The following is a 14,653-nucleotide window of genomic DNA, read 5'->3' as shown; positions in this document are numbered from 1 at the left end:
TCCAGTACCCTTGCCTGGAAAATCTCATGGACAGAGCAGCCTGGTAGGCTACAGTCCATGGGGTCACAAAGAGTCCAACACGATTGAGTGACTTCACTTTCACTTTTCTTTCTTTTGATATCTGAACAATGTCCTACCGGAGTAAGCAGACTCAAGCAAACACCACTGTTGGTGATATGATAAGCAATATGCAATAGCCAGGGGCGATAAGAATAAGACAGGGTAGAATCCATACCACGGTGGTTGTGGAGGACTAGCAACATAGAGAGTAGGTAGTCAGAAGCCATTCAAGATCTCCTCTCTGATCTTTCAGGCAGAATATGATTAAGTTTGAAAGCAATTAATAAATCAAGCAAAGCCTTCTCGTTGCTTGAGAAGCAGGCAGTACATCCACCACCTTCACAATCATCTACAGCTTTGCCACACATTCTGGAAAAAAACCTGTATTACCTCAACTCCTTTCACTAGCAATACCTGATATCAAACAGCACTTTCAAGTTTATGAAGAACATTCTATCACGTGATGATCACTGAGCAGAGGCCTCATCTATTTTACAGAATAGAAATGAATCTTCAAACAAAATCTCTTAATTGAAGAAGGGGAATTTAAACACATTTGTGATTCCAAGGTGGGTTTCACTGCATCAAACTGCCATTGTTTACTAAATACTTAACTATAGTGTTAGAATCATAGGTTTAAAAGCATCTATTGGATGCTATTTGCCATTTCACATTAATAGCAGCTGTTGCTACTTAGCCATTCCTAAGCCCTAAATATTAAGCAAGGCCAGAGTGAAGAACAGCTTTGAAATGATGCTCTATTTGATCAAGTTCTGCAGTAATTGTCAAAATCATATACATTTTCTTTGGATCCCTGTAAAGCTTCTGCAGGATCACTGCACCTGCAGTTCCAATTTGCAATTTCCTCAGCCCTCCTTTGAAGTTATTCTTGCCAATTACCTGGTGTTAATATTAATTAAATATGATTTGCAACTTGAAATGTGGTGTTATCAATGGAACTCAGCTGTAGGAATATAAAGCAAAACTTTCAATTGAATTAAAATGTTTCCTTTCATTCATAGTATTTTACAACATTAATACTTTTGTCAAATTGATTTTTGCCTGCTGGAAGTCATTTTTCCAAAGCAATGAACATCTGAGGGAAAAGGCTGCTCTCTGTATTTTTTTTCCTTTGTCATTGAAAATACTTTGTTTTAATCTCAACGCGAATCCATTGCAGTTAATAGAAACTTGATTCTTGTTTATAACCCAGGAGGAAATAAATGCTTCCTTTTAAAACTGTACTGAGATAGCTTAAAAATATGATCAGTGGGCACTTTTTCATCAGAGAGTTGGAATGAAATTTACTTTATTTCTTGATCCACACCAAAAATAAATTACTATCAAGTGTTTTGGCAAGTGTCGGTCATTTTATATACACAAAAAATGAACTAATTAAACTGATTTATTGCATTAACATTTTGAACAAATTTTGCCAATCCAATGACCTCTGTGGTCCCTTCCAAGTCTGAGATTTTAAGATTCGGAACACATGTCAGACAATAGTCAGAAGCTTCCAACACTTGCAAATTGGGAGGAAAAAAAGTCACGTACAGTAGAAGATTTGACAGAATCAGGTCTATTCTGCCCCCGTAATGTGTGCGATGACAACTTGCAGGCCTGTCATCTTCAATAAACCATTCATAAACATGATGGCTGATTAAAGGGCATGTGTTGCCATACTGTGCAAATTCACAGTGATAAGATACAGTGCTTTCACACATTCCTTTTATCTTCAAAGATGAAGCTTTAGCTTCCTTGCCCCTTTATAATGATCATGGCAGCATTAACATTTATTATCCTGTCTTCTTTTTTAAATAATATAATAAGCTAAGACAAAGAGGGGAAACAACCTGTCTAAAGCCTCAAGGAAGTCATTTATTGAGTCACAAGCTACAAGTTCCAGAGCTTACGACAGAAAAGCATGGGCATGTGTTATTAACCTCCTTATTACAATATCAATGAAAACATCATATCAAATCATTAAAACAAGATAGACATAGAGGACTGTGGTCCTAAGAACCGAGGGTGTGTAAAATAGGAGATGGAAAAGTCCTAACAACCAGTAGCAACTAAGCTATTCCCTTCCCTCAAGCCAAAAAAGACCAAAGAGAAAAGTAAAAATCAGTTAGGCCAGAAGGACTCTCAGATGTCCATAATTTCCCAGGTGTTACTGAAAAGAACAATAGCTTGGAATTACACAAAGCAGGGGGGCTGAACAACTGGTACCTCCACTGTATAGGGAGTGGCCAATGATTTTACCAGAGAACTTCTGACTGCTTAGAATCCTGGGAAAGCCAGACAGAAAGATCCCACCCAGTCTAGAACCCTGAGTTATCCATCAGGTCACCTCATCTACCCAACTAGTCAAGATTGAGAGAGTAAAACTCTGTGGCACTTCAAAAGGAACTTTTGAGCATATTATATTATGGTCTTCTCCATTACCAAACTCTGTCTACTTAGAAACCCCCCCATCTTTATTGCTTACTGTTTGTCCTCCTGGTTTACCTCCCATCTCTGTCATGGAAATTTTCTCCCTAAGTACACCCTTCTTCATACTATCTCCCCTGTTATGGGTATTAAATTGTGTCTCCCAGAAAGATACACCCAATACCTCAGAATGTGACCTTATAAGGAAATAGGGTTATTGCAGATACAATTACTTAAGGTAATGCTGGGGTAGGGTGGGGCCTTTAATCCAACATGACTGGCATCTTTATAAGGAGAGAAGACAGGGACAGAAACAAGAAGGGAAAAGACAGCAATGTGATGATGGATGCAAAGACTAAACTGATGGATAAATCCAATGAACTCCACTGCATGCATGCTTGGTCACCTCCAAACCTTTGCCACACACAGACTGCAGCCCACCAGGTTCCTCTGGTGATCAATGAACACCACTGATTACCAGCAAATTCTAAGGTGTGGCTCTGCCGACTCCTTGATTTCAGATTTCTAGCCTCCAGAATTGTGAGACAGTTAAGTTTCTGTTGTTTTTAGCCACTCAGTTGGTTATGGCAGCCTTAATACACTCCCTGTCAAGGACAATCCTTGATCCTCTGTCACAATGCCACATAATTTCAGCTGTGCCCTCTGGCAAAGTTCCTGTTCTCTTATGAAAATCTGCTCAATAGCCTTGATTTTTTCATCAAGAACTCCTACCATCTCTCATCATGGAAAACTTCAAAGAAGACTGAGAGCCCTCCCATACCACAAACCCCATCAAGAGAACACTCTGCCTTATTCTTGGCTTTCCATTGCTAAATCTAAGCCACTATTGCCACATCTTCATTTTTTTCATTTATACTAATTTTATTTTCTTCAACTTGATTGAGGTATAATTGACAAACAAAAATTGTATACATTTAAGGCGTACAACTCAATGTTTTGATAAAAGTATACATTGTGGAATGATTACCATAATCAAGCTAATTGACATTTCCGTTACCTCACATAGTTGGTGTGTGTGTGTGTGTGTAGTGAGAACACTTGAGATCAATTCTCAGTAAATTTCAAGTAAACAACACAGTATCATTAGCTATAATTACCATTCTGTACATTAGATCTTCAGAATTTATTAATCCTATTTAACTGAAAGTTTATTCTCTTTGGCCAATATCTTCCATTTCCCTTACCCCTCCCCACAACTAGCCTCTAGCAATACACTCTGTTTTCATGAATTTGACTTTTTAGAATCCTACATATAAGTGAGAGCATGCAGGATTTGTCTTTCTGTGTCTGGCTTTTTTTCACTTAGTACAATGCCCTCCAGATTACCCATGTTGTCACAAGTGGTAGGATTTCCTAAGGCTAAATAATATCCATTATATAGATAGATAGATACATAAATATAGATATACTTTGTCCATTCATCCACCAATGGACATTTAGTTTGTTTCCATATCTTGGCTATTGAAAATAATGCTACAATGAACACAAGAGGCAGATACCTCTTCAAAATATTGATTTCATTTTCTTTGGACATAAACTTAGAAGTGGAATCACTGGATCATGTGGTAGTTCTATTTTTAATTCCCAAGGAAACTCCATACTATTTTCCATAATGACTACATTCATATCAACCATGTACAATGCTTTCCTTTCCTCTACATCCTCAACAATGCTCATCATCCCATTCCTTTATGTAAAGCCCACAAGTGTATCCTCTGCCCCCTTTAATTCTCACCCTACACTCTAATTCACACTCTGCTGCTGCTGCTGCTAAGTCGCTTCAGTCGTGTCCGACTCTGTGCGACCCCATGGATGGCAGCCAACCAGGCTCCCCTCTCCCTGGGATTCTCCAGGCAAGAACACTGGAGTGGGTTGCCATTTCCTTCTCCAATGCATGAAAGTGAAAAGTGAAAATGAAGTCGCTCAGTCGTGTCCGACTTTTCACGACCCCATGGACTGCAGCTTACCAGGCTCCTCCGTCCATGGGATTTTCCAGGCAAGAGTACTGGAGTGGGGTGCCATTGCCTTCTCCGAATTCATACTCTATACCTTAGCAATTACCTTTCTCACCTCGATTATAAATTTTGTGAAAATGAGCTTCAGAACTACATCTGGCTCTCAACCAATGTCCTTGACTGTGTTCTTCTCCACAAAGGTATGTACCGGCATTTACAGTTTATTGAGTTCATAATCAAACCATGCTTCTCATTCCAATTCAGCCTTTCCACTGTACTCTCTCTTTTCTATTCATGGTACTTGCATTTTCCAATTGACCAACATTTCAAGTTTAATTTGTTTTACCTTTGAGCTCTGTGTGCTGTGCTTAGTCACTCAGTCATGTCCGACTCTTTGCAACCCCATGGACTGTAGCCCACCAGGTTCCTCTGTCCATGGGGATTCTCCAGCAAGAATACTGGAGTGGGTTGCCATGCCCTTCTCCAGGGAATCTTCCCAACCCAGGCCCCCCCACATCGCAGGTGGATTCTTTACCATCAGAGTCACCAGGGAAGCCCAAGAATACTGGAGTGGGTAATCCATCCCTTCAGGGGATCTTCCCAACCCAGGAATCGAACTGGGGTCTCCTGAATTGCAGGCAGATTCTTTACCAGCTGAGATATCAGGGAAGCCTCACCTTCGAGCTCTACTTCCAATCAATCGCTAAGTTCCAGAGACTTTACCTCACAAGTGTCTCTCAAGTCTGTTCCCTCATCCATTTCTATTATCACTGCCCTCCATGAGGCTAAGATTGATATTGCAAAAGTCTTTCAACTGGTCTCCCCATCTTCTACTTCTTATTAGCACAATCTTAATTATGTACTCTGATGGATTCCTCTCTATTCAGTAGTTTCCTCCACTGTCTAGAAAATGAAAGATAAAATTACTACACTATGGGGTACAATAGTCATCTATGTACCATGTCAAGCCTTCCAGTTTTGTCTTCCATACCTTACTACACAAACTATGATCCAGTCAAATTGTGACATTTGTTGATCCTCCTTTTTTTTTTTTTTTTTTTTTTTTTGCCTTCTCCAGTAAAAACGTTATAGTTAGGATGCTTGGGGCTGAGACTGTAACAGCTAGAATATCAAGGGACTATTTGTCTTATTTTATCAAATAACTCCTGTCCCTCTCTCCCTGAGAAGGATCCTGACTACAGAAGAGACATCATTGACATCTATGTTCAAGACCATCATTCATTCATAAACTTTGTTCTCCAAGACTCACTAAGGATGCTTCCTCACATCTCAGATTTTGTTAAAATGAAAAACGTTATAATCAAACCATACAAGCAATGTATCACTAAACAGATTTTCATTTCACTATCATTCCATTATGATCTGTCAGAATTAATCAGAGACAAAACATAGGAAGTCCCAGTCTACACTGAAATTTCATAGCAATTAACATTGCTGAAGGGAGAAATTCTTAACAGAGTACAGGAAAATTTACAAGAGTTGGAAAAATATACAATTTCATTAATAGGCAGACACTCCAAAAAATGAATGCATATATCTCCTTCTCAGTCAAGAGACTAAGATCTTTAAAAACACTGGTAACACACTGACAGAGATGTCATCAATGTTGTAGTAAGAGGAGCAAATGTTACAGAACTAATGAATTTTCATTAGAGTCATCAGATCACTTCAGAATGGGTTAAGTTGCTACCATTTGTCATTCCCATTAATCTCATTGTCATGTAAAAGGTTTAATTTTCAGCTATTTTTGTTCTAGATAAAATCTTTGTCATTAAAATGAGGGATGATTTTGATATTTAATGTATTCCATGGCATACTCTAGTGTGGCACTAATTTGGCCTTTTCAGTATTCTGCATATTAATTGACAATACAGCCCTCCTCCATTCCCCAGATAAGTGAGAACTGAAATAGAATGGACAGCCAATCAAGTCACAGAATACTGAAAGGATCAACAGAAAAGAAATGTTGCTGTAATCAGGAGCATACACAAGGCACTAAAATTATTTTCTCCCATACTAATGACTAAGACAGAGACAGTAATCATGAAAGATACCACCTGATCCTTGAAGGTGACAGTTACCAAAGTATAGCAATGTTCCCTAAAAGTGAGAACTAAGTATTTCTTTTTTTTTTTTCTTCTGGTAAGAAGAATAAAACTGCACTCTCACTTTTAACTTTTAAAACAATGCGTTTTATCAGAGTCTGCAACAATGTCCTGTCTTAAATTTTTTGTAGTAATCTGTGGCATGCACACAACATGTGTCCTCTAGTTGAGAATGTACAGATCACTGCAGAAAACTTCTCATTTCAATACATATTCTATTAGTTGCCTTCTTTTGTTAAATTATCACTTGGGTGAGACCTAACATCAGCTGCTTAAATAATGCATTCAAACCTGCTTTCAGAAGCTACTGTTTTCATTTGAGTGGGCATTTCTCCTAAGGATGAATGTGAGATTCTTTTCCAAGAAGGTAATATAATTTACCATCATTTAAAGTTCAGTTGAATGTTTTGAATCACTTTTATAGCAATAGTGATATAATTTAAAATTCAAAAGAGCAAAGATTATGCCATCATGGATATTTATAACAAAGAATGAATAGCTGTCCCTTAAATAAATTAAACCAATCTATCCAACAAGACCAGGCCTTTTCTACATTTTCTGCAGCAGCCCAGTACTGGAACAAATATTAAACACACTAAATATTGTGCATCATAAGTTTCCATGCTTATTACATGCAGCATAACAGATCCTAGGCATCTTCATATCTTTTAAGAGAAAACCTTATTCCAATAAATTTAGATGTTTTGTCTGCTAATTAGGGAATAAGCCCAAATCATTCCCATGGTCTTTTCCTGCATTAAAGCTTCAAAGAAAAACATTAAGTTATCAAAGTTCAAAATTACCCCCAAAACAGCTAAAGGATGCTTTAAATTTTTGGCAAAACATTGCTATTACAGAAAACAATGCAATAGAAAAATATGCTAATTTTATTCAGTAATTCTTAGTAAGAACAATAGCATTTGTTAAGTAACTGGTAACATATCTCCTTTCATCTGAAAAGTTATATTGTTGCCCAGTCAGCAATAAGATTTATGCCCTGAGGTGTCTTTGTCTTCTGGGTCTTCACATAGTGTAGTAGATTTATAGCCTCATGGATAAATACATACAGAGTAAAATGCCTATGGAGATTTGAATGAGAACGTTGAAAAAACCCAGGACAGAGTTCACAAGCACCCTGTTTTAAACAGGTTTCCACATCTTGCCCTTAATCCCACTCACTGCAAGCTTTAGATTAGAGTTTGTAAACCAAGATTAGAGTTTGAGGTAAGAATCAAAATTCAAAAAGTCAAAAATGACAATAAAAATATCACTCAAGTATAGCCTTGGGGGCTACTTCAGTGTTGTTTTAAGATGATTACCAGTCTTAATCCCTTTAGTGTTGGATGTTAAATTCTACTGCCTTTTTAAAAATATTTAATGACTTGCTAATGTAAGCTTCCATCTAGAACAATCAAATAGTATGCCATTTATTCAAATATACAGTGGCTCTAATGTGCCAGCAAACTCCCACGTCAAAACAGACAACTTTAAAAAATGTTCGCCTGAGTCAGGAGCTCTACTTCCTAAATTAGCACAAGAGTGTCACCTTGATAGACCATGAACAACAAAACCATTTATAATAAGCCCAGCTTCCCCCTAGAGTGGACAGCCTGGGTCATGCATCTGTAGGAGCTCTAATTATCCCACACAGATCAGAGAGCTCTTGGGGACACTCAGACTTCCACAGCCTGTCGCCTCAAACACGATCATCTGATAAATATACACTTACCAATCTCCCTCGAGATCTGAGTGAAGGCCTCCACACCACTCTCTCCGTAGTTACCCTCAGAAGCCAGCGTCGACACGTAATTCCACCCCAGGGCCGTCACAATGTCCACCATGGCTTGCGCTTGGTAGGAGTCAGGGGGGACCACCCGGGAGAAGAAGTCATACCTGGTGTTATCACTTAGCTCTGGGGCGGTGGATGCATAGCTGATTTGAGGTATCTGCAAAACAGATGACAGGTCATTTCCACCCATGAGGACTCTTGTCAAATGATGGACTGTTGCACAAGAGATTAAACAGTCAAAGCTATACCAGAAACCTAGACAGCAGCCTGCAGCCAAGATAAGATTTCATCACCATCAGTTGCATTAGAAAGTAGGTTATATAGGTCTGTGGGCTCACTTTCTTTCAAAGCACATTTCTAAACAAGAGGGCTTCCCTGGTGGCCCAGTGGTCAAGAATCTGCCTGCAGTGAGGAGACATGGGTTTGATTCCTGGGTGGGGAAGATCCCCTGGAGAAGGGAACAGCAACCCTTCAGTCGCAAAAGAGACAGACATGACTGAGCAACTAAAAAATAACAACAAAACAGAAAGAATTTAGTTTTGATTCAGTCCCCATTGTTTCAGAAGCCAAAGCAAAACATTTGTGCTTTTTGTTGTTGTTGCTCTTCTTATTCTGTACATGATAACTTCTGGTGAAGAAATGAGGCAGAAATGAACATGAAATGTACCCACACGCCCCAGAAAAGGTCACCTCTAAAATCATCTTTGGCTTCAGGATATAAAGGCTACATAATGATGAGTACAGCATTTAATACAAGACTTTTTTTTTTACACTTGATACCATTTTAGTACTATGATATTTTGGGTAAATTATTTTAAATATATATCTTTGCAAATCTAGTCAGTGCTTATTAATATAATCACTGAGTACCACAATAAGATTTGGGAACAGCTAACCATGTATCTTTTAATTATAATGTCTTTCCAGGCTTCCATCCTCAAAAAAAAAAAATCACAAAACAGGAATCCATATCGAAATTTCTTTAGGATAAGAGACTATTTTCTGACATAAACAGGGTGAATTGCTAGAAGATATTCAAAATTAGAGATATGTTGTTTCTCCTAAATAGCTTCAAGCTGAGTAGCAAATTAACTGCATGCCATAAATTTACCCCAAAGAGGTTTGAAATGCAATATTCCCTCCTATATACAAATGAAGAGTCTTATTCTATCTATGAAAAGTGCTAGGACAGAAGAACACAGGGATGTTAAAGAAGTATGGCAGAGGGACATGCAGGCTAGACCGAGCAGAGAAGATGCAGGAAATCCAGCAAAAACATGGGGAAAGACATTTCAGCCACAGGAAACAGCATGTCCAAAGGCAGAGTCAAGAAAGGATATGTGTTGCAGCGTTTCTTGTGGTGGGAAAGCAAAATATCAAGGGAGGAACATTAGGAAGTAAAACTTCAGAGCTAGACAGAAACCAGAGGATGAAGGGTTACTCAGGTATGACAAGGAGTGTGGACTTTATCACCAAGGTCATGAGGAAGCACAGCATGATTGTAACCAAGGGAGTGGCACAACAGAAATTTTGTTTTAGAAAGATCACATTGGCAGCAGTGGGAAGAGTAGAAACCCTCACATTTCAGGGTCCACCTGGGCAGCCCCATGCCCCAAAATTCTGACTTAGTATGTCTAGACATCTAGGAATCTTCATTTTAATATGTCCTCCAGAACAATCTGATGCCAGTGGACCCATAATGCAGAGATACACTGAATTAAAGGGAAGACATAAGAAGTTGCCTACTAGTTCCAGTTAGAAAACTACTATAGAAATCTATGTAAGAAAGTATAAAAACGGAACTAAGGCAGTAGCAGGTGGCAAAAAAGGAAGGGTGTAGAACCTGTGAGTATCTAAAAGACGAAGAAAGGTGTAGGAAAAAATGGGAAATGACTCTCAGTTCTATGGCTTTGCTATCTGAGTAGATGATGTTTGATATTTTCCAAGGTAGAAGAACAAGAGGAGATTTGGAAGACAAAAATGATGAGTTCAGTTTTTGACTTGTTTCTTCTGAGGTTCCTGTGAGATGAATGAAAGCAACTAAAAAGTGGGCAACACTATTGTGGCATCTGGAGTTTAAGAGATGTGAACTTCATCTGTGATGTGAAAATCCAGAGGTCAGAATGAATCTATGATGCCCTAACTCAGGATGCTTGGTTGAAGATGCAGGTCTGACTCATACATAAAACTGTTAACTCTGCTCTCCATCAGATCTTGCAGGTAATGTCAGGGCTCTGATGTTCAATGGGCTGCCATTTCATCTTCCTGTACAGAGTTACACACTCTGGGAACCGTCCATCACCTGCCACCCCCTGACCAGACAATCCCCAATCCACAAGGAGGTTACAACTTTCCTCTTGACATCTTGAAAAAGCCCTCAACATCTGTATCCAGACCTTTTGTAGGTCTAGAGAGTCCTCCTCCATTTTTCGTGGCCAGTGAAGTGACACTGAACATCCTAAGGTGTAAAAGCCTCCTTACCCAGAAGACTGTGCTTGGAGCTCTCCAGGGTGCTGGAGAACTTGTTTGGCTTCTGAGTAACCTGTATCTATCTATGTCACCTACAACAATGATTTACTCTATTTCACACCCAATTCTTATGGGTCCTGTCCTCCTGGTAGGACCTTACTAACTTGCCTGTCAATATTGTGGGATCATGAAAACCAGTCTTGACTGTCTCCTTTTTGTTCCTTTGCATTCTCTGCCAGATATACCAGTCACCTCTTGATAGATTGTCCCCTTGATTAGGCTGTGTTCCTTTGTAGTACATAAATACTTAGCAAGGACATCCGTCCAAATCTCTAACCACACACCAAACTTGCCCTTCTTGGTTGTTTCCAGAGGACCTGGGAAAGAGATAATGGATGATTCAGTGAGGTCTACCCTTTGCTAGAGATCTTTCCCAAAGATCAAGAGCATGTGTGTTTCTATCTTCTAGTGAAAAAGATCCAACAGCCTGACCTTCACTTTGGAAGGAATTCTGTGTGTGTGTTTGTGTATGTGTGTGTGTGTATGCACACACAAGTGTAGGAGGGAACAGGGAGCATTCTATAGCAAATTCCATAGTGCTATACCATTACATTGGCCTATCTGGATATATAATAATCCTCCTACTTCCTCAGCTACTCAGAGTCCAGCAGTAAAATGCCCTACACAATCCACACCCTGCCTATAATAATGAGCCACCCCTTTCTAAAAATGAGCACAAAGTGTGAAAATTGAGTGTTTGAAACCAAAACTAATTATCTCAAATTACTACCTTCAGTCAGTCACTTTCAGGGCTGTTTAATTAGCAGGCAGCATCATGTTTAGGATTAATTAAACAGGTGTAAAGGGTATATAAAATAAAAGTGCAGATAAGAAATGGTTGTTTGAATAATTAGGCAAAGGACTTTCTCCCCAAAGTCTGAAAGAATTTTCTCTTTGCTGATCAATGTGCAGAAAAGTAATGTGAGAGTATGTGTTTGTATTTTCATTCATTCAATTCATGCTATGTCTCAGCCTACAAGAAGGCATCTTGAATACTGATCATATTTCAAGACATCTTTTCAAGTTGTCATGGGGTAACATCTCATTTTTACTTTATTGTAGCCGACCACTAAGCACTGGCTCATGAAGCAATTTAATTTCTGTGTTGGCATCCTCAATATTTCCAATGCCTCAAATTAAACCCCTACTGGCAACTGAAGTGGGAATTTTTTTTTTAACCTGGGATATTTTTTTTTTCCTACACTGAATCCATTCTAACTAATCCTTTCACTCTGGATATTTCAGTTTCCAGAAACAGAACAACAAAAAATGTGGTGAGAGAGGCATAGAAGAAAAAGAGGGAAATGAGAGGGGAAAGGAGAGTGTACCAAGAAAACAAGTGTGGAAACCATTCTGTATCAGTTCATCCTTTTCAAGACGTACATCCCTTGTAAGCCTTTCCATTTGCCCATTCAAAGGGTAATATCCCAACTCATCAAACTGGCTCCTGAAGCCCTGGTATCAGACACTGTCCCATCCTCCTTCCCAGCTTCATGCCTTCACTGTCACCCCGATGATGCCTGCAGTCCTGCCCACGCTGCTTCTGTCAAGAGAGACACCTTCACCTTCTGCACAGATGGAACATCCAGCTTAAAAGTTGGCGATTAATATATACACACCACCATGTATAAAACAGACAACCAGCAAGGACCTACTGTGTATCACAGAGAAATTACTCAATATTCTATAATGAGCTATAATGGGAAAATAATCTAAAAAAAAAAAAAGAATGAATGTATGGGTATGTATAACTGACTCACTCGGCTGTACACCTGAAACTAACACCATGCAGTAAATCAACTGTGCTTCAACCATCATTCCACCCATCCATCCATCCCCTCCTTCCAGGAAGCCTTCTCTCGGGCAGAGCTGCCTTTTGCTGTCCCTCATCCCACAGTCTCCATCATCTGCCATAAGAACCACAGTTGTGTGCTAGCTTAGGAGACCCACAGAGACAAAGTCTCTGTTTGACTTCTTTGGTGTCACTAGTCCCTAACACAGCAGGTGTTCAATGAATGTTTGAAAGCAATTCATTACTCAAAAACTGTGGCAGGGATTTTGATATAGCTTCTTCCCAACAGCCCCCTACCTGACATTCCACCAAAATACCATGCTGGCTCTTCATTTGTCCTTCTCCATCCTTCTCTATCCTGCTGTATGTCCTAGGAGGTTGCTTTGTGACTGTCTCACCTGGGCTCCTAGCCTCAGGTTTTCAGTCGAATTTACCCAGTGGGAGGCATCTCCAAGAGGTAGGAAGGCAGGAGAAGACAGCAGTCAGAGCGTTGATGCCTCCATCTCTTTCCCTCACCCTGACTTGGTGTTTCTCTTCCTGAGTCCTTACCGGCCTCTGAGGCCCTCTCCAGGTTCCTGTGATGAGTCACTGCCCTTGCACCTCCAGTCTCCCCACAGTTGCTAGTTCCTAAGCATGCTCCATCTTGAGTTGGGGCCTTTACCTGTGCCCACACCTTATAAACGGTCCTTTTATTAACCTTTCTTCTATTATCCCATGAGTGTGCTGGAAGCCCATCAGTCCACCCACTCTTCCAGGTCTCTGGGGAAGGGACACCCACTGCCCTGCCTTCCCAATCTCAGCCCTGCCATAACCTGCTAACCTTTCTCCATCCACTTCCCCTCCCAACCTCCTCCACCACCGTTCTTACAGGATGTTTTCCTTCCCTTTCTCTTTCAGTGCCTTAAGGCATCCAACTGCATCATTTTTAAACACCTGTCTTTTTGCCTTTTTTCCTCTCATATTTTCCTTGTGCTGAGGTTTCATAAGAATATGATGTGTGCTTAAAATAGGGCCATATATCCATTACCCCAATAAAGCATATTTGAGGCAAATAATTGTACAACTCAAAATACCCATGACCATACCCCTCTTTTAAAACTGGTTAAAGTTTCTATATAACATAAGGAGCTCAGCTTGGTGCTCTGTGATGACCTAGATGGGTGAGATGGGGTGGGAGTTGGAGGGAGGCTCAAGAGGGAGGGGATATATGTATATTTATGGCTGATTCACATTGTTGTATGGCAGAAACCAATACAACATTGTAAAGCAATTATCCACCAAATTAAAAAACAATTAGCTTCCACTTTTTTGATAATTGTTTTTGTCTCCACTATATTACACTTCCGCTCAGAAAGAAGAGATCTCCACCCAAACCTCACTCCTCTTGGGGAGTTCCAGAGTATTGTCTCCTCCCTAGACCTCTATCTCTTATTTATTCTCCCCAAAGGGGAGGAGAATCTGAACGAGAGGTCAGAGTTCTAAGTTTACTGGGCAAGAGTGGATCACGCTCTGCCTTCATTCTCAACATACCCCCACAGAGCCCAGGCTTAGGCAGAAGGATAAGTTGTAGTGCGGGAGAAGGAGGCACCATTCTGAACTCAAGTCCACGCTGAATTCTTTCCAATTCTGGTCTTAACAGACATGTCTGTCTTAACAGACATGTCTATGCATCTGGGAAGTTATCTGGTGTTTGCCCAGCTGTGACTAAAACCAATTACTTGATCCACATTTAGCTAGATAGTCTGTGAATCTTGGACCAACATACTCTAATATAATCCAAAAGTTCAACGTAGATCTCAAGGAGGCAAAACTTCTATTTCAAAAGAAATTCATGTATAGTTTCTTAGATATTTTGCTAAAAATAGCAAACATATATATATATTTTTCTTTTTAAATAGAAGTTAGCAGATATTACTGTCCTTTAGTGTCTGTTTTCTACTTCTTGCAGATA

At 39.7% G+C, this 14,653-nt stretch overlaps 1 protein-coding gene across 4 annotated transcripts in view; it reads right to left on the bottom strand.

Annotated features, from left to right (window-relative positions):
- GRM8 (glutamate metabotropic receptor 8) overlaps positions 1-14,653 on the bottom strand; it is an 851,777-nt gene that overhangs the window by 690,486 nt on the left and 146,638 nt on the right. For all 4 annotated transcript variants that reach the window (XM_070369279.1, XM_070369278.1, XM_070369282.1 and 1 more), the window contains exon 3: positions 8,322-8,538. In XM_070369279.1, coding sequence (XP_070225380.1) covers positions 8,322-8,538 — 217 coding nt within the window. The remainder of the gene's footprint in view (positions 1-8,321; positions 8,539-14,653) is intronic.

Source organism: Bos mutus, chromosome 4 (genome assembly GCF_027580195.1).
Source record: "Bos mutus isolate GX-2022 chromosome 4, NWIPB_WYAK_1.1, whole genome shotgun sequence".
Taxonomy (NCBI): domain Eukaryota; kingdom Metazoa; phylum Chordata; class Mammalia; order Artiodactyla; family Bovidae; genus Bos; species Bos mutus.
This window is presented reverse-complemented; position numbering and strand designations above follow the sequence as displayed.